This window comes from Cibotium barometz, chromosome 39 (assembly GCF_041138505.1).
Source record: "Cibotium barometz isolate CiBa-2024 chromosome 39, ASM4113850v1, whole genome shotgun sequence".
Lineage (NCBI taxonomy): Eukaryota > Viridiplantae > Streptophyta > Polypodiopsida > Cyatheales > Cibotiaceae > Cibotium > Cibotium barometz.
Window position 1 is genome coordinate 29,858,888 of NC_141084.1, and position 21,021 is coordinate 29,879,908.

The 21,021-nt window shown below is 45.1% G+C and overlaps 1 protein-coding gene across 4 annotated transcripts in view; it reads right to left on the reverse strand.

Moving 5' to 3' along the window:
* Window positions 1-4,565: 4,565 nt before the first annotated feature.
* The window catches only part of LOC147615974 (uncharacterized), a 62,309-nt gene continuing 45,853 nt past the window's right edge, over window positions 4,566-21,021 (reverse strand). For all 4 annotated transcript variants that reach the window (XM_086778607.1, XM_086778605.1, XM_086778608.1 and 1 more), the window contains 2 exons: window positions 4,971-5,140; window positions 4,566-4,891 (listed from right to left, as the gene is read on the reverse strand). In XM_086778607.1, the coding sequence (XP_086634733.1) occupies window positions 4,809-4,891; window positions 4,971-5,140 (253 nt within the window). In that variant the 3' untranslated portion in view covers window positions 4,566-4,808. The remainder of the gene's footprint in view (window positions 4,892-4,970; window positions 5,141-21,021) is intronic.

Consider the following 21,021-nt stretch of genomic DNA (forward strand, 5'->3'; position numbering starts at 1 on the left):
AAGTAACTTCTTAGAAAAAGAAAATTGCAAGTTCTCACCTTAACTGAACCCCAAGGCAACCACCCATGCTTCTAGTATGTGGTATGGTATGTGGTCTACTTCACAAAATGGTGCACAACATTGAAGGCTCTCTGTAAAAGTGCACTGCTACACAAAGCATATGGTACGTGTGCAGACATGGAGTGATAAGCACATCCAATGTCTCCATAGAAAAGCTAAGCCCACATAATATGCACTTGTCATAAATTACACACGTTTATTGTTTAAATCTTCTATCAACTTAGGGCATATATTACACACAAGAACAATATTAAAGACACATTCAAATTCTTGCATGTCTATCTTGACAATAACATAGAAGATTGGTCGTTGTCGGCCACATTGCACGAGGCCTTGGATTGTTTGGTCCAAATTTGACATAGATCTGTTTGTGTCAGCTAGCTCCTCTTCAATGCGCATACAGCCTCTTGTAGCTTGGTCTAGGGTAACGTTGTCCATTTTCAATATGTCTTAAAGCCAACCAAGTCCTACATCAATTCATTCATTCCTGCTCTTGTGGCACTTGAGGTGTGCTGAGCACTACGAGTCTTATTTTTAATCCACTCTGATGTAAAATGTAATGAGGCCACTTTCTTCCGTGCATCCGATTCTATAGTTTTTGTAGCCTCTAGCTCTATCTTCAATGCTGCATTTCTCCTCTCCTACTCTACTTCCAACTGGACACGATCATATATTGCTCCTCAGATGCGCACCTGTTTGAAACTGCCTTTTTTCCAGCGGCCCTATCTTGGGAGTAACATGTTGCTCCTCTCTCACACCTGAACTATCTTGGCTAACTGCCCTTGAATCTCTATGGTGGGAAAAGTCATCCCAGTCTACCTCTATCCCACACTTGTATGCAGCAAAGGCACGGGGAGTACAATGCCCACTTCGTTATTCAATACTGTCATTGAGTGGTAGACCCTAGCATACAGCTACTGTATAAGCTCCTCCTTCCAACAACCTTTCATATACTGTTGATGTGATAGTCGTGTCGGCTAACCTTATCTAGGTCGCCCCATGTGTCGATCATCCCATTGCTTCATTTATAGAAATATATGAGTTTTAGCTCAAAGGACGAAGTTCCAATTGAGTTTATTGCCTGTGGGAATTATCAATATAGGCTAGAATGAATATAAGCTTTTCCCTTCAAGCCTTTTGATGTAGATTTTTTCTGAGTAAACCAGCCAGATTTCTTGGGGGTCGACATACTGCAACACCTATTTGTTCATTGTGTGTGTGTGTGTGTGTGTGTGTGTGTGTGTGAGAGAGAGAGAGAGAGAGAGAGAGAGCAATACCAATTGAAATTTTCATCTATGCATGAAAGAAACACACACACACACAGAAATTACAATCAAAATTTTCATCTATGCATGAGAGAGAGAGAGAACCAACATGTTTGGTGCATTTGGTAGCAGAGTTGGAGCTATACGACATAGCTGGGTAACTCCCTCTAGGTAGAGAGCACAAAGTATGCAAAGAACAGTTTGCCGGTAGATGAAAATTCTCTAGACTCCAAAAACGTTGAGCTCGACGAAAAATTGCATAAAGTTTAAAATTCATAAAGCTGGAGGGATATGGGGAAAGCACAAACTGACACGAAATATGAAAAACCCTTAAAACTACAGGGGTTGATGGAACATGGATTTTTGGAAAAAGACATTGATGGAACATGGATTTTTGGGAAAAGACATTAACACGCTTTCACCTTACATGTAAATTTGTTTTATTTTCACCTTAGAGCACACAAATAGTAAACTAAACGCTTTTGCCATCAGTATGTACACCCTTTCAAGCTTTCACCCTATCGACAAATTCCATGTAGGCATTCTAGATGAATCATTCCACCTACATACACTCCTCCACATGCCACCCCTTGTAGCCTTTTGGTGAATACCATATAAATAATACATCTAAAATCCATGGCGCATGAAGGTCTAGTTTTCTTTTCCACATCACAGGCCTCTCAACCATACCAAGATACTTATAGTATTTACAACATGTGTAGCCCAAATAAAATACTAATGGTATTTACAATGTGTGCACTGCATATGGATTGGCTTGGTGTTTTTCCCACATCTAAGTCTCTAGGTGCTACATTCATTGCACACAACCTCCCCCCAATTGCCCATTTTGAATGTCATCCTTAGCATGTCTTCTTCATATTCACGTGGAACTGGAATGTAAGGGAATGGTTATGGATAACCTTATATATCTAGGTTAGGAGTTTCATGGCCCATAGAATTGAGTCATAGAGTTTCCAATGGCATTGATCCTATGCCTTGCCTGGCTTTAATGTTGTAGCCCCGCGGTACCTGAGGATGCATTAAGTGTGTGCCCTTGTAGAACATTAGAATTAGAAGTATCCTTACCTTGGTGCCTCCAGGGGTTTCCCAACTTCTTCACCGAAGTCTACATTTATTTGGCTCATTTCTTTCCAAGACTCCTCGCTTGATGCCTTAATGGAAGCTTTCCTTCTTATCAAGGAAGCACTCCGTTGAGTGTTGGTCTTTTGTGGGATCGAAAGCTAGTGGGTTTGAAAAAGTATGGTTTGATCCGCTACACTCGATTGTGGGATAATGGCAGGGTTTACATCAAAGGATTTCTCTTAGGTGAGTCTATCTCTACAATGGCTAGATCAAAAAGGTCAAGCGTATCGATAACAATGTTATTACGAAATAACACGTTAAAACATTTTGTATTTTGAGATTGGGCCATATCACAGAATCAAACATGTGTTGCAAAAAGTAAATATTTTTTTACCTTTTTTTTCTCACATGTGAATTTGAATGAACTTGGTTCACATGAGTTTGGTGAGCTTAAGTGTCACGTCCGGTAGTCACATCTAGAAGGGCTCACATCACATCTTGTTGGCTCATAGCATAATAGGTTGGGCTCATGTGGGCCTAGTGAGCTTGGCTTATGTGGCTTTAATTAGATGGGCTCACGCAAATTTAGTGATGTAGGCTCACATGGGTTTGGTGAGCTTGGCTCACATCATGCCTAGTAGGCTCACATCATGCCTAGTTGGTCACACTGGTGAGTCAGCTTATGTGGTCTCAATGAAATAGGCTCACACATTTTTGGATAAAGTAAGGCTCGCCCAAATTTGGTGAGCTAACATCACTTTATGTCACTTCCACATGAAATCTAGGGAGCTTTCCGAATACCATCCATCCTATCTCTCCTAATACCATCCATCCTCTACAGAGAAAAAGGCAGGTGCATCATCCTCCCCCGAAATGGGAATGTTCATAACTTAAAGAGGCACACGTGTTTGGGAGAAAACTCCAAACCATAAGTGATGAAGCCCTTCTAAGGTCCGCATGATCCAGTTGTTGGGTATGGCAACATCAATATGCACAATCCTCTAATTAGTGCCCCTCAAATGTTGTGTAAGCCCTCGTTGGCTTTTATGCCTCTTCCAATCCAACATTATGGGAAAGAAAGTTTCGCAACCAACCCACTGAATATGCAAAGATTAGCTTAATGGCAATGTCTAATCTCTTATAAAAGAGGTTTAAGTCTTAATGACATCCATTAATGATAATTAGTGTCAAAAAGATGAGCAAAAAAGTAGTGTGATTTGAAGGATGAGAATCATGCACCAATTGATAGAGTTTTGAGAAATGATGCAAATCAGAGTTAGAGAAACTCATAAACACGTGTTTTGAAGCTTGAAACTCCCAAAAAACTCAATGTAATATTAGTCTCACATTTGCTAATGACGATGAGTTGAAAATGTTGGATCTCCCCAACCGATTGTTGATTCGCTTCAAGATTTGGGTTGTAGACACCGATTGCATGTTTTTTTGGCTTATGCTGAAAAACTATGCTTTTTTGTTGTGTTTTTTATCAAATCGGTTCAAGTACTTTGATGCAGAGGCTTCAAGGCTATGTGCTTGATTTGGTTTGAGATATCCTACCGAGTGAACCAAATAGGTTACGTGGAGGCTGTGTTTTTGCAAAGAGGGAAAAAAGGTGATTAGCTAATGGAAGATCATGGCTCTGATACCATGTTGAAATTACAGTTTGGACAAATTAGGGTGGAAAGAAGTGATTGTTAAGCATAGTGATTAAGCATAGGGATTATCTTACCTTCAAAGTTCTTGGCGTCTCCATCTCTCTCTCTCTCTCTCTCTCTCTCTCCCCCCCTATATATGTAGGTGTAGGTTTCTCAAATCAAATAATTAAGGGACGCATTATTTCACTCCACTATGGTGTATATGCAGATTTCGACCTTATTTTTAGTAACTAATCCATTCTCTAATCGTGTACGCACTTCTCCGTTCATGTCCGGCGTCTACGTACGCATTTCAGGCATCTCCTGGTGGGCTTTTATATTTCAGGTTACTTTTACGCCCAGTATTATTTGCATCCATGCATCTCTTGCTCTCCCTGCCATGCCGTCAAACATCTTTCTTTCTCTCTCTCTCTCTCTCTCTCTCTCTCTCTCTCTCTCTCTGTGTGTGTGTGTGCAATGTCTTAGAGTTCCTCTTCGAGTACATCTCTGAACCTCTCTCTTATGATGATAAACCGATTCCTTGAATTTAGGCATGATTTCATACAGAAAACATGGTGCCCAAAATGGCTATTTCTCTTCATTGAAGAATGAATATTCTTCTTGAGCTGAACCTCTTAATATACAACTATAAATAAGCACAATTGAATTGCTTCACATCTTGTGACTCCTTTCAAGCTTGGGCCACTTGAACGAGTCGTTCAAAACAGCCTTACTCATGCAACAGATAAATGGCATGGTAATTTTGTTATTTGAGTTCATAGTATCGGTTTGTTTTGGGATCATAGTAGCAATCCAGAATGGGATCATACAGCAAGTCCAGCTCCCTATCTGCAATGTTAATCAACAAATATTACAAAATGTTCGGAGACGGGTATTATTGACAGAAGGCAGGAAATATCTTTATCACCTTTATGGCCACTCTCGAGAATGTGTGTCTCTATTTTGGAAGGCACAGTTTTCTTTGGGTCCAAAAGCACAGGTTTAGCCTGCTCTGCTAGGGATGCAGAGCTGTTTTGCTGCTTGGAAGGGCAGCCACTTTCTGGAATCTCATCAAATACAGATTCTTTAATACAAGAGCTGCCAGTAAAATCAACTCAAAGTAAGGGAGCTTAATGGGAAATCTCTCTCTCTAGCTCTCTCCACACACACACTTGGGTCCTGACACCCACATCTACAAATGTGTGTTACACACGACCTGCGACACTCTAGTCGGATGAGACCGTGGACTCCTTTCTCAAGGATCCGGCTGTCTATCACTCAGAGATGTTGCGCAATCACCGCGTTTCCACGGCCATCAAGGACGCTTGGCTGATAGCCAGGATGAAGCTTTTTCGACTCACCCCGAAGGAGGAGCTCCTCCTCTTCATCTACTTCCACCTCAGCTTCATCGCGGAGAAGGGCATCTACAGGCACCTTCATTGGCTTGAATTGTTGCCTGAGAGAGCACGAGCAAAGGCCACATCAGAATGGACCATCTGGCTTCCACCATTCGGACTCATACTTGTTGGAGCTGCTCAGGCTGCGAGGGGACAGCCTGTCATGTGCACACACGTAGACATGGCTAGTCTCCTAGCTAATCCCTGATTAGGTAACAATTTTAGAGTACATAGTAGGCTCTGGCAAGTAAAGAAGAAGTCCCCAAAAAGAGGCTCTAGAAGTAAAAAAGAAGAAGTCCCCAAAGGCAGCAACAAGCTGCTGTCTCTCTCTAGCTCTCTCCACACACACACTTGAGTCCTGACACCCACATCTACAAATATGTGTACATTTATATTTACATACGACCTGCGACACTCTAGACGGATGAGACCATGGACTTCTCAATGCATTACCAAAGAAACTTCAACATCAAGATGATACACCGCCAAAGAGAAGGCAACTTTTCAAGACTTGGGGCAAAGTGGCTAACCAACCCTTACTATTTTGATAGTGGTGCTACCCACCACTATATCCATTCCCGAGTGATTGAAGGTATGAACCTCCCTCCAGATAGGTTCGTAGTTCCTATTTCTGCAGGTGTCGCTTTCGAGGGAATGTCAGTGGAAGTGACCCCTTTTTTTTTCCCCGAGAAAAGATCCTTTCATTAGTTATATAAAAACGCCTGTAGGGCTACAAAAGATCCTCTCCTGCTCATAAGAAAACAGAGCAAAGATCCAAGCAAGGCAACTAGGGAGACTCTCCCTAGGTGCAGAAAAGTACAAATATCAGTACAAAGAACTGAGGGGCTATATCATACAATAGGAGGGGGGAAAAGCCAAAAAGGTGGCCTGTAGTGCCAACGGGAGGAGCCCCCATGTAGGGTATAGAAGGGGCCGCTGCGCCAAGTGGTGTGAAAGGCCTAGCGCCGCAAGATCGCCTCATCCGAGTCGCCCCGAATGCGGTCATACTGTCCTCGCAGGGTGTGGATCAACTCCTGCCAAATCCCCCGAACAGTCTCTGCTGGTGGCTCCAGTCTCCCCTCAAAGGCCCTGAAACACCGGGCTCTCCAGGTGAACCAGATGGTGAGGCTACTGAGGAGCTCCCATCGTAGATCCCTCTCCTGTGTCCAGACGGCGGACGAGAAATCCGATGAAGGAACCAGGCGAGGCCGGCCCCTAATGAATCTGATGGCCTGGCTGTCCTGCTCCGTCTCATAGCCCATAGCAGGCCCTGACAAAGTCGACCAAGCAGCGACACCCCACGTATACATACCCTCTGGAGAGAGGGGGACCAGAATGCGCAACATCCACAGCCAAATCTGCTGCGCTTGAGGACAGTCCCATAGGCAATGTCTCTGTGTCTCCATAGGGTGGCCGCATCGGACGCAGGCCGCCGGAAGACCACTGTAGACAAGCCAGGTGCCAACTACAGAGCCCCTGTGGGCGACCAGCCACTGGAAAGTCGAGATCCTGCGTGCCTGTCGACTAGCCCAGAGCCTGGTCCAAAAATCCTCTAGGAACTCCTGTGAGAGTCCCTGTAGCCGCCAATGCTCCGATGCAGCCGGAGAGACCATCCTCCTCGCCGTCAAAATATGTCACCCCAACCGAACAGTATACTGGAAAAAGGTGATCTCTGTGGCCTCGGGGGATGCATAAGAATCATGCCACTCGTACTCGCCAGGGTCCCACTGGAGCCGGGCCAAGGGGCGCGCTGCATATACCCATATGCGCCAATCAAAGTCCACATCTGCAGGGTCTGGGTCAATATGCCACTTCCGAGAAGCGACGGCCACTACCCGTATCCTCTGAAAAATGCACTCTACAACCAAAGGCGACTCCACCTCCACTCTCTGAAGTCTGCCCTCATCCTGGATCTCATAGTAGAGGCATCTACCATCCTCAGTGCAAGCTGTGACAGCAATCAAGCTCTCCAACTGCGTAAAGGCTCCCATCCACCGTGGGGCCACTGGCTCGAGAGGCGTGAACCACTCCTCTGTGAGTGCCTCCTGAATGTCATCCCTCATAATCAACCCCCCTCTGAAGTGACTCAGCCTCTCCACCTGGATCTCCTCTGGGAGGCTGCAGAAGGCCTACCAGTCTCCAAAACTACGCACTGGGCCTGCCGCCAATGGTCCCCAGGCTAGAAGAGGCCGAGAACCCAACATATGACCCTGCTTTGTGCGAACCACTGGGCTCCAGATGAGCGGCTGTCTGGCCCGCTCCTCATCACAAGAAGGTGGTCTCTGAGAGTGTCCCGGTCTCAGCAACTCCCAAGCTCGCAGGATGCTCAAAGCAAATCTGTCCTCGCATCCTCTACTGAGGCCTGTCCTCCTCATCTCTATGAAGATCCATCATATCTCTGGTGCCCAAGTGCCCCTTGCTGTGGGAGCCCGAGTCTGCAGCCGCTGCAAAAGAAGCTCTTTCCAAGGCTCAGCGCCTGGAAGCAACCCCCGAACAATAAGCTTCCACAATAAGGCTCTACTCTGATCAACTGGATCTATAATGCCCAAGCCCCCCTGGGCCAGCGGAAGTGTAATAACTGCCCAAGCGACCTTAGCCCGGACTGGCTGACCATCCCGCCCAGACCAAAGAAAATTCCTGATCAGCCTCTGTACCTGGCTGATGCAAGAGCTCGAGAAGATCCAGCAAGACGTGATGTACCACATGGTCGCTAAAAGCACCTGATTTGCCACCACCACCCTCCCAGCCAAGGATAGCCGAGCTGTACTCCAATACAAAAGCTTCTTCCGAATGCTCAGAAGAAGCGGGGCAATCTGCTGCTCAGGTGACAAATCTAGTCCAATCTGGAATCCCAAATACCGCACTGCTGTGCCAGGAGGAATCCATCTAAAACCCGGGTCTGGGCTCCATGCCGGAGTGAGAGCGCTACTGATCCAAAAGGCCACTCTCTTGTGCCAATTGATCAATGCTCCAGAAGCTGTACTAAAAACCTGAAGCGACTGCTCTGCTCTCTGAAGATTGGCCTCCTGGCCATGCAAAAATAAACCCGTGTCATCAGCAAACTCAGCATCGAGCAAGTCCTCCCCCCGGACTGGGAGCTGGAGTCCTCTCAAACCAACCTCCTCTGCCGTCAGATACATGCTCATAGCCTCAACAAAGAAGAGAAAAAGAAACGGGGCGAGAGGACACCCCTGATGACGGACTGATCTGGTCAACTCAAAACTCGGCCCCTATCCTCCTGCCATCAGCACCTGGCTACGAGCTGTGGAATATAGAGCCGCCACTCCTCAAATCCAAACTGGCTCAAAGCCCAGGCGAAGCATAGTGCCCTCTAAGAAACTCCAATCGACTCGATCGTATGCCTTCTCAAAATCGAGAAGCATCACGACCAGGTCCTCACCGAGAAATCTAGCTCGGGCCGTCGCCTCCTAGAAGGTGAAAATGTTGTCAAGGATACTACGCTCCTTGACGAATCCTGTTTGGGTAGCATGAATCAACTCCCCCAGGAAGGGCTGGATCCTCAAACTCAAGGCCTTTGCCAAGACCTTGTAGACAGTATTGAGGATCGTAATAGGTCTCCAATGCCGAATATCATCTGATACTCCCTCCCCCTTGGGGATAAGAAAGATCAAGCCCTCTGAAAAGCTATGTGGAATCGCCCCAGTGTCCAAAACATACTGAAAGCCCCTGCGGAGGCCTGGCCCCAAAAGGTCCCAATAACGCATAAAAAAGGCAGGCGTCAATCCGTCCTCCCCAGGGCAACTATGGCGCGGAAGGACCCTCAAGGCCTCAGCAAGCTCAGCCTCTGAAAGAGGCTCTCCCAGAATGTACGCATACAATCTGTGACCCTCCTTTGCACATGGGCCCACACAGTCTGTCTGCAAGCATCCCGAGCCTCAGTGGCTGGCTCCGCTGAAAGCAGGTCTCTATACAACTCAGTGGCAATGGCTCTGATCTCCCCGGGCTCAGTGGCTACCGATCCGTCCTGCCTCCTGAGCTAGCGGACCTGCTCGAGCATGGCGAGGTCCAGTGATCTCAAAAAACTCCTGTTGGGTGTTGGACTCACACACTCACACACACAAACCTGCAAATTAGGGTTAGGTGCAGGGTAGAGAAGCTCACACACAGAAATGAGAGAGAGAGAGAGAGAGAGAGCCAAAAGTGTGGTATCCACAAAATGCAAGTCAACCCTTGCATGTGTGCCACATCCATATAATATAGAACTACAAAATATTATATGTGTCCGTTCACACTTGATGTCCAAGGGGAAAAACCACATGGGAAAAAGTGCCCTTGGTTAAGCCCTGTTCACACATAGCACTACCATAAGTGAGCATATGCCTACAAATCCCCCCTGTAGTGGAAGTGTGAACCTGTACAAGGTAGCAGATCACTCTCTGTATGAGAGTAAGCCCAAAGCTTTGCGAAAATCTTCAAACTTTTCTCGAGGTAAAGCCTTTGTGAATAGATCTGCAACATTATCCTGTGTAGGGCAATAAGATAAACTGATCTCCCCTGCATGTAGCCTCTCTCTGACATAGTGATAATGAATCTCTATGTGCTTGGTACGTGCATGAAATACTGGATTTCGTGCCACGGCCATAGCACTCTGGCTATCAGTGAGAATGGTGGTGGGTGTCTGCTGACACTCACGAAGATCAGCCAATAGTCTCCTCAACCATACACAATCTACTATAGGTGTAAAGACTGCCCTGTACTCAGCCTCACAAGTAGATGTAGCAACAGTGGGTTGCTTTTTACTCAACCAAGATATGCATGAGCTGCCAAGAAAAAAACAATTCCCACTGGTGGATTGCCTGGTATCATAATCACCAGCCCAATCTGAATCACTGTATGCATAAAGCTGCAAGCTGCCCCCCCTGGGATAGAACAAACCAAGATCCAGGGTGCCCTTAAGATATCAAAAAATGCGTTTGACTGCTTGCCAATGCTTTGTGCCTGGGCTGTGCATGAATTTGCTCAACAAAGACACCCCAAAAGATATGTCTGGCCTCGTGTTACACAAGTAAATGAGGCATCCCACTGCCTGGCTATAAAGGCCAGCCTCAAAAGGCTCTCCAATATCATGCATAGTAAGCCGTACACCTGGTTCTACCGGAGTAGAAATGGGCTTACATTCATCCATGTGAAACCTTTTTAGCAAACTTTTTATGTACTTAGTTTGCTGCATAACAATGCCATCATCTGTATGCATAAACTGTATGCCGAGATAGTAGTGTAAAGGCCCCAAATCTGACATATCAAATTCAGCTTTCAAATCAGCTTTGAAATCTGAAATTTGTGCTTTGCTTGTACCTGTAATGAGCATGTCATCTACATACAAGATGACTATGAGAATATCGGGGTTTTCTTCACATACAATGTGCTTTCAGCTGAACTATTCTCAAAACCTTGGCTGGTTAGATGAGCATGTATCTTATCATACCAAGCTCTTGGAGCTTGTTTTAACCCATACAATGCTTTGTGCAACCTGCATACTTTATGTTCCTCACCAGGAACTACAAAACCAATGGGCTGATTTACATATACTTCCTCCTGTAAATCCCCATTTAAGAATGCAGTTTTGATATCCAATTGATGCACTTTCCATCCTTTATGGGCAGCCAATGCAATCACAGATCTTATTGTGGTCATTCTCGAAGTAGGAGCAAAAGTCTCTTCATAATCTATTCCCTTTTTCTGGGAGTAGCCTTTAGCCACAAGTCTTGCTTTGTACCTGTCAATAGTACCATCAGACTTTCTTTTGACTTTGTACACCCACTTTGTGCCAATTACATGCTTGCCTTTAGGCAATTCCACAAGATCCCATGTATTATTCTTCATGATAGAAGAAATTTCAGCTTGCATAGCTTGCAACCAATGCTCATTCTCATGTGCTTCTTCATAAGAAGAAGGCTCTTCTGAATCAAAGAGACCACCCATTGCGAATGCAACTCCCCACGATGTACATTCAAAGCATGGCTGGAACTAGCCCTTGTTCTACCTGTGAGTGGAGCTGCAAGTTTGCTTTCTTGCAAAGTTTTCAGCAACCATCTTGGCACTGACTTGGCTGTGTCTATGTCTGTTTGCTCTTCCCTGACAAGATCTTCCACTTCTTCTACAGAAGGGGGCTGAATGGCTGGCTGGTCCACATGTTCTACATGTGGATTTTCTTGTGTAGGGGCTGGCTGATCTGAATCCCCCCTAATTGCAATGGGTAAAAGTCCATCAAACATGTCCTGTATGCCTGTATCATTGCTTTTATACAAGTTGACCATGGGCTGTTGTGAATTTTCAGCAAATACCACATCTCTACTCACAAAAATCCTTCGTGTAGTTGGATTATAAAGACGGTATCCTTTGCTTTCATTGCTGTAGCCCACAAAAATGCATTTAATTGCTTTGTCATCAAGCTTTGTTCGGAGTTGTTCTGGCACATGTGCATATGCCAAACACCCAAATGTACGCATATAATCCACTGTTGGCTATCGGCTATACCAAGCCTCAAATGGTGTTATGGTTTTCAAAGCTTTTGTTGGACACCTGTTCAACACATGAGTTGCACACATTATAGCTTCCATCCAGAATTTGTGAGGCAACTTTTGTGCTTTCACCATGCATCTTGCCATCTCCATGAGAGATCTATTTTTCCTCTCAGCTACACCATTCTGCTGCGGTGTATAAGGCACAGTACATTGGTGTTTGATGCTCTTTTGAAGCATATAATCCTTGAATGCATTTGACATGTATTCTCCACCTCTATCTGAGCGGAGTGTTTGGACTTTACATGCACACATATTTTCAGCCATTGCTACAAAGTGTCGAAAGCATGTAAACACATCTTCTTTCGCTTTCAAAGGGTAAGCCCAAGCAAACCTGGAGTAGTCATCAATGAATGTGACAAAGTAAAGATGCCCCCCTATAGATGGTGTCCGCATTGGACCACATACATCACTATGTATGAGCTGTAATTTATTTTCAGCTCTAACAGCTCCATCTTTGGGGAATGGTTTCCGATGCATCTTTCCCAAAATACACCCCTCACATACATGTCTTGGCGGAGACTCAAGAGGCGGCATATTATCAACCATATGATGCTTCTGCAAAAGCATCAAACTCTGAAAATTTACATGCCCAAAACGAGCATGCCATAGCTCTGCATCATGCATAGCAGGAGTGTGGGCAGCCACTGTATTTGCATCATAAGTGTGCTTGTCATAGCTGTCCAGCTTATACAAGCCTTTGTATCGTGTTCCAGAAGTGACTATTTCATAACCCTTTGATGGGTCTTTTACCAAACACTTCCCATCTTCAAATTCAACCTTTAAACCTTGGTCGTTTATGGCTGAGACGGAGAGCAGATTTTTCTTTATCCTTGGAACATACAATACATTTTTCATACATATATTGGCACCATTGGCTGCAATAAGTATGACATTACCAATTCCCTTTACTGGATATGTGGTATGATCTGCACATGATACAGTGCGGCCATTTGAAGCATAAACCAAGTGCTGAAATACATCTTTGCATGAAGTGATGTGGCTCGAAGCACCACTATCAAAATACCATGATGCATTCTGTCTGTCAGATGCAATGCAAGACATATCAGTGTCTGAAGCACCTGGTGTGTCACTAGTGCATGTGACCAAAAAAGTGTACTCTTCCTGGATTACATTAGCTGATTGCTTTGCTTTGTCATCCGAAGAGTCTGCTACTGCATTGCCTGTTTCTTTCTTTTTCTCTTTTGCAATCCTTTTCCTACATTCACTGATGTAGTGTCCAGGCTTATGGCAGTAGTGACATTTGCCCTTCTTTTTGGGCTTGTTTGCATCCCCTTTGTCAGACTTTTCACCACTAGAAGAGGGCTGTCCATGACCAGCCTTGCTAGACTGTTGTCCCCCATGCTTAAAGCTCTTTGCTTTACCCTTATCCTTGGCTGTAAATGCCTTTTCTCCACCACGGTTGCTCGATATGTTTGCTCTTGTTTGCTCTTCCTGCAAAAGTAAACCCACGAGCTCTTCAAAAGTGACGGGATCACCACCTCCTCTCATCGAGAGGTTGAGAGAGGTGTGAAAGCCCAAGTAGGAAGGCGGTAAAGAATGAAGAGTGTTGGTGACCATCTGTCTATCTGGGATAACCTCATCAATGTTGAGCAATTGTTCCTGCAAATCTTTCACTTTGGTGAGATGATCTGCCATAGAGTCACCCTCATCCATAGAAAGAAGATCCAATTGCCTCTTCAAGTAGGCAACTCTTGCCTTGTTGCGTACCTGATACATTGCTTCCAATGTGTCCCATGCAAGCTTCGATGTCTTGCATGAACGAATGTGCGGAATAATAGTCCTTTTCACTGAAAGGGCTATCAATGACATGGCCTGTGCATCTCTAGAGTCCCATCTTTTCTGCTCTTGTGTGGGAGCAGGATCTACATCAGGAGCTCTTTGAGCACCTCCCCTTTGAGGCGTGGCTGGTTGAATGGTATGTGGGCGTGTGTCATCACCACACACGATGCCCCAAAGCCCTTTGGCTACCAGCAAATTACGGATCATAAAACTCCAAAGGGAGTAGTTAGATCCATCCAGCTTGTCCTCCTGGGTGAGCACACCAAATACATCCGTAGCATTCTGTGCCATGTCAACAAAGTATAACTGCAAGCAAACCAAGCACCAATGTGCACTGCCAGGCAACCAAATGTCCTGTGCAAATGTATGCCTGCAAACCAAAGCAAGTGCAAACCTGCACCAAATTGTCCAATTACACACAGTGTGTATACATATGCGACAAATCGCAGCTGTAATGCCCAATTACATGCTCCAATCAGAAAATCCCCAATTTTTATGCACTCCAATCGCTTCAATGTGCATCTAATTTGCCAATTTCCTCAAAAGCCCCAAATTTCTGCAAATGTATGAGCAATTTTGATCTCAATTTTGAAAACCCCCAAATTTTTTGCAAATTAGAGAGGTTCAATTTGCTGATTTTGACCTCAATTTCAAAAACCCCCAAATTTCATCTGCAATTTCATTGTCTGCAAAATCGGCATATGACCTGCACTGCAATGGCTGCAGATTTTGTATTTGGATTTGATAAAAATTTTTGACAAAGAAATACCTTTAGGCTTGCAGAGTGGATGGGAGCACACAGTCGAGTGGCCTGCTAGGCACACGGAGGTAGCTGGATGGCGGATGGCTGAGGGCAGCCGATGGGCCAGTCGGCAGAAATTGTCTAGGCGTGCAGCAAACTATGTAGGGTGAGCAGCACGGCGGAAGCTGGAGTCGGGCAGGTGAGCATGCATGCCGTGGGCCAGCACGAAGGCGCTTCAGAACAAGCGAGCAAATGTTGGGAGGCGAGCTGGTTTGCAGGTGTCGTGCGGGCAGAACGGTGGAAGCAGCACGGCGTTGATGGTGACGGGGCCCAGCCGTTAAGGCTGGTGCGAACAGCGCTTAGGCGCTTCAGACGCAGGCTCCCATGCTGGTGTCGGGCGAACAGGTCCGAAGCGGGAACCGCTGTAGTCGCTGGCGGGAGCGAGCCGGAACGGAACGTCGAGCAGGGACGGACGTGAACAGGACGGAGGGGCAACGCCGTGTGCACGGAACACACCGTTGGAGTAGCGCCGGAACGGAACAATGCTGACGACGGGCTGGAAAGTGGGTCGAGACGGAATAGTGAGCCGGCGACGTTGGCTGCTGTGGTGGAGCGCAAGGCGCCGACCGGAACGGAGAGGCTGTAGCGCTGACGGAGCTGGCTGCAGAGGAAGCGCCGCCTGTGAGGCTGGGCGGAGGTGGTGGGCTCCCCACTAGTGCCGCCCGTCTCTGGCGGCCGGACGGTGGAGCAACTGGACGGAACCGGCAGACGGAAACACAGCGGCGACGAAATCTGACGGACGGAAAAACGCAAGCGACGGAATTTCACAGAAATTTTTCCAGCAGCAGTTCTCCAAGGCCAGCTCCCAGCTCCCAGCTCTGATACCAAATGTTGGGTGTTGGACTCACACACTCACACACACAAACCTGCAAATTAGGGTTAGGTGCAGGGTAGAGAAGCTCACACACAGAAATGAGAGAGAGAGAGAGAGAGCCAAAAGTGTGGTATCCACAAAATGCAAGTCAACCCTTGCATGTGTGCCACATCCATATAATATAGAACTACAAAATATTATATGTGTCCTTTCACACTTGATGTCCAAGGGTAAAAACCACATGGGAAAAAGTGCCCTTGGTTAAGCCCTGTTCACACATAGCACTACCATAAGTGAGCATATGCCTACAACTCCCCAGTCACTCCATCACCAAGCTGCGTCCACTGAGAGGCCTGGCAACGATAGTAGAACTCATGTCTCTGCTCCTCTGCCCCTCTAACCTCCTGGCGTGCCTGGCTCAGCTGGGACGCCACCCACTCACATGTAGGCTGCTGCTCCTGAAGGCGCTGAAGCGAAGCAAGGCTACGTCTCAACCAACGCTCCCGCTCACGTGTCTCTCCTAGCCGTGTCAAGGCTGCAGCATGCAAAAAAGAGCTGAGATCGATGAGTCCCTGGGGACACTGGCCTGCTGCATCCTGGTCAGAGCTCTGGCTATCATGCCATTGATATCCACAACAAGTATTAGCAGAATAAGAGTCTTTTCACTCTCAAGATGCTGGATGCTACTTTGATGTAGAAACCAACCATAGAACATGGAGCTCTAGAACACAAGGAGTTAAATGGAACTTGTCATAGATGCCACCTTGCTAACATGGAATCATAGTTGCATATTCCATAAAAGTACTCAGCCTTTAGACCTCTACAGTACTTTGCATACCACTCTACGCCCTTCAAAATGAACAAGCTACTATAGAGATTTTGAAATTCCTGTTGTCCTAGACGTTATTAGGGCCCCTATTCCTCATCCATGCATCTCATACGCTATTCCATACGGCACGCACATATCATGTTAACACAATTGTTTTCAATATAGCATATTTTATACTCAATACTATTCAAATTTAAAAAACAGTGTCGTACTTAGTGTGCTTTATCTTATCAGGACTTTTCGTATTGTATTAAATATGTACTGTACATATCGCCTAACTTTTCTAACCACCTTGCGTGGAATCACATCAATGCACTTTGTGAGACCATGCTGCTGCTGCACACGCATCATACAAAGCTGGTAAATTGAACATTTGAAAATCTATGGGAAGCTTTGAGGCCATATCAGATTAACATAAATAGAAGGCATGTTCTAACCAATTTTTTTGAAAAGGTCATTACGTTCCCAACCATTTTAGCAATGACTGGATATATGTATGCACCTTTCAAATAGCTTGGGACAAAGTTAAAGGGTGACAACAAGGTTCCAGGAAGAGATTTCATCATTTTTGCCAAGAGGAAATTTTCTTCCTTGCCAAATGTAACTATTTGGCCCTCCTAGCTCTATTTCACATGCTGGAATACATGCCAAGACACATGGACAGGTTGATGAAAGCATGGGAACAGGAATCATGAAGTTGGCTCAAAAAAAAAAAGCACCAGTTTTGGACAAAAAAGCCAAGAAAAGGAAAAAAGTCAAACTTAGTTGACCGCAAGCCAAGGGCAACATTGGAAAGAGGAGACTGAGCCGGATCAAAAAGCTAAAAGCATCTCCAGGGCCAAAAAGCAAGGCCCTGAAGTTAAGAAAAACATAAATCAAGAACTTTGGGAAAGATGAGGAATATTTTATTATTATTATAAATAAATAAATAAATACAAAAAACAAATGCAAAGCTTGGTTATAGCTTTCGGGCAAAAAGCGGGGCACTTCCCAAGTATAAAAAGACTCTCTCTTGGCATCAAGGGCAAAAAGGTGGAGTTCATCATCTTCATCATCTACCTCACCACCGGCTTCACCTCCTTGCACCACCTCTACCGCTCAGCCCGGCCTCCGCCGTCACCCAAAGCTGACCACCCGCCGCCTGTGCAGAGCTCCTAGCCGTCCATAGCCACCAGCACTGCCACCTTGGTGTTTGCTTTCTCAAGAAGCTTTCCGAGGATTTTCTTGAAGATTGGGTATTGAGTTCACTTGGACATCTTTGAGGTTTGGGAGTTGATTCAGACTTTGGACTTGGATTTGGACTTGGAACTTGGACTTGGATTTGGACTTGGACTTGGATTTGGATTTGGACTTGGACTTGGAACTTGGAACTTGGACTTGGATTCATTGGATTTGAATCTGGATATTGGATCTGGTACTAGCTCGGTGAGAGATACTTGTGGGTCATCCCCATGGTATGCTCGATATCACAGATCTTGTGCCTCGGCCCTCGACATCAACATCCACTTGGATATCCTACATCGGCATATCTGTTTGTTTTGTATTCATTGATTGTATTGATCTTGGCCGGCGTGCCCATGGATTGTTTCTGAATAAATTCCTGAAAGGAGGCGGGACATGTTCCCCGCTCAGTACGGTGTAATGTGCAAGATCCCTATTCCCTTCTCTCTCTCCCCTCTCTCTATATCTTTATCTCTTGGACACGTGGCCCCCTGTGGTATCAAAGCAAGACTTCTCTTGAAGAAACTTTCTTTAGGTGACAGAGCCATTTCGAGAGTAGAGGGAGACCAAGGGCCTCATGAAGGGATCAACTATGGGGCTGATACAAAACTTCTAGATGGGAACCAAGGCCGTCGATCTATTTCTCGTGAGACCACGGCCATGATATTGACAGAGTACCGAGATTTTCAGCAGTTTAGACAGTTTCTTTAAGACGAAGAATTCCTTGCTTGGAGAGTCAAGAAGGAACAGGACCAAAGAAGAGCTCAAATATTTGAAGATTTCATCAAGGACCGAGCCACTGAAGCTGAAGGGATTGAAGCCGCTAAAGCTTATCTTTGTGCCAAAGGAGTCACCATTTCAGAAGGATCAAGAGCCACGAGGTCTCTTCTTCGTGGAGGAAACAAGGAGGCTATCCCTAGGCCCGTCCTCTTAGATGGAGCTTCTTCGGGGCAAGTAAGGGAAAGGAAGGCAAAAGAGCCTACATCAACTGGCAAGATGGACTTACACAAAAAGCATTATCTTTTGTTAAGCAATTTGATGCCGCTTTTGGAGGAGACGACTACTCCAAAAAGTCAAAACTTTGCATGGTTCACATGCACTTGAAAGATGCCACCTTGAATTGGTGGCTAAAAGTAGTACAAGAAGGGATGGAGCTGCAGACATGGACCAACTTCAAGACTATGTTCAACAAGAAGTTTCTACCCGCAAATTTTGAAGCAAATGTGCAGAAGGAGTGGGACGAGGTAAAGCAAAAAGTTGGTGAGAATGTGGCATCTTACCTTAACAATTTTTCAGCAGTTTCTTTGAAGTTTACTTCGTATACTCCCATTCCACAACTAATGGAAATGCGAAAGTTTGTGAATGGATTGCAACCTAAGCTTATGCAAGCAGTGTATATGGCTGGACCGAAAACGTTGGAAGAAACCCAAGACAAGGTTTTACAAGCCTTGGATGGACGGCAAGACAAAGAACGACAATCAGGATCCACCTCAAAGAAAGAAGTTTAAAGATCGATCCCCATTCAAGAGCCAAGTCCCAAGAGGACGATGGGAGTGGGAACAAACCCCCACTCTTTCGAAGAAGATTGTCTCTCGAGCAACATGAAGAATATGCCAAAGAAGGGAAGTATTTTCAATGTGGAAAGAAGGGACACTTGGCTGCAAATTGTCCTGACAAGCCAAAGCAAGAAGCCAGACAGATCGGAAGATCATCAGATTGACATCCTACTAGAAAGTTTGTCAAGAGGAGATTACATTGGAGCAGTCTTGTACCATGAGGGTCATGTTGTGGTCTATGAAAGTCTTAGATGAGGATTTCAAAGATTGTATTGTACAGATTGTAGAATGAAAATTTTGTGACTTTTTCTGTCATCAAAGAAGATTCTTTTTATGAAGTAAACTCGTTTATGATTAAACAAAGGATTTGAGGCCAAAAGTGATGAAAGAAGGCCATTACAACTCCAACCTTGGAAAGCTACTGGCCTAGCAAAGAACAGACATTGAGCTATATGTTCGAGAATGTTTAGTTTTGTCCATAGTTGTCACGGTGCGAAAATACGATACCGTATATGAATTCTTGGTACGATATGAAATTTTGGGATACCGTACTGATAAAATACGTTTTTTTTAAAACACTTACAAACTATGGAGCTTCCAGCTTGAATGTGAGGGAAGGTTGGGAGGGGAGAAGTCTACAGTGCTTGAGGAACCAGAACATGGAGATGTGTCTCTCCAAGTTGGATCTCCCAATTGTCTCCAAAAAAGAGCTTGCATGGGTAATGCGATACCAAAGGTCTTCCGGTGTAGTGTTTATGACTAAGGGACCGTCTTTGCACAAATACGGGTAGTGCATCTAGGGTGATAGGTTTAGGGACTCCACTGTAGATCAAAATGGCCTTGTCCAAATCTTCTCCCTCGTACGTAACGTGAGGATCTAATTGTCTAGCCTACCTATACCAAGGATCTCCAAGTGATGTAGCAAGACACTCTCATTCTACCAATCAAGTGTACATTACCAACCTACCATGCCAGATTTTTTAGATCTCTCGACAACCCCATATGGAATACTCAGTGGACACAAAAGTTGGGAAGTATTGCGGGTATTTGGGATCTTTGTTGAGCAAGATTTCTATATTTTTTAAGCATTTGGAATTTTTTTCTCAAGGTTTTTTTCTTTTTTTTTGGGGGGGGGGGGGATTGTACCGTACGAAATTGTACGGTATGAATAGGTTCGTACCGATACGAGAAACAACCCTAGTTTTGTCAGATGGTCAAGTTTTGATCGACAAAAGCTAGCAAGATTATTGCATCCATTGAATGTTCTATGGGAGAGTATTGCTATGGGTTTTATCTTTGGATTGCCAAAGTCAAGGAATGATGGTTTATGAACCTTTTTAGGTTACCAAGAAGATCAATAGTGTATGCTATCAGTTGGACTGTTCAGATCACTAGAGGATATATAATGCCTTCCATGACAATTTATGGAAACCATGTGCAGGGTTACCCCCCGAGGAGCCTGTATTGAAGGATCCACCAAGGGTGGAAGAGCAAGAACACACTGAGTTTCATTCTGTGAGAAAAAGAGGAAAGACAGAGGTCAAAAAGTTCCTCTTGGACTTCGGGAATTATTCGTTATTGGATGCGAAAGGGATGCTATAGGAGTACTTCTAGGACTATCCAAATATACTTCGAGTTTATGAGGAAGTGGTTGGTTTAGGTATATTTGAAGTACAGGTATTATGAGGAAGTGGTTGGTTTAGATATATTTGAAGTACAGGTATATCGACGTCTTGCAATCAAGACAGATTCAAGAGGGGGGGATTATACCTCTAGCCCTCTTCATTGTATATATATATATATATTGAACTGGAATTGAATATGATTCTGGTTATAATGAGTACTCAGACATGCTCAAGTTTGGGTGGCAATGATGCCTGATAGCCCAAGGAGCAAGACTTGTATTTGGGTGGCAACGATGCCAGATGACCTATTGACGCCAACGATGTGCAACACGCGGAAGCTCTGAGAGTCTTCTTTCAGCCCTAAACACTACTGAGAACATGCTGATACAA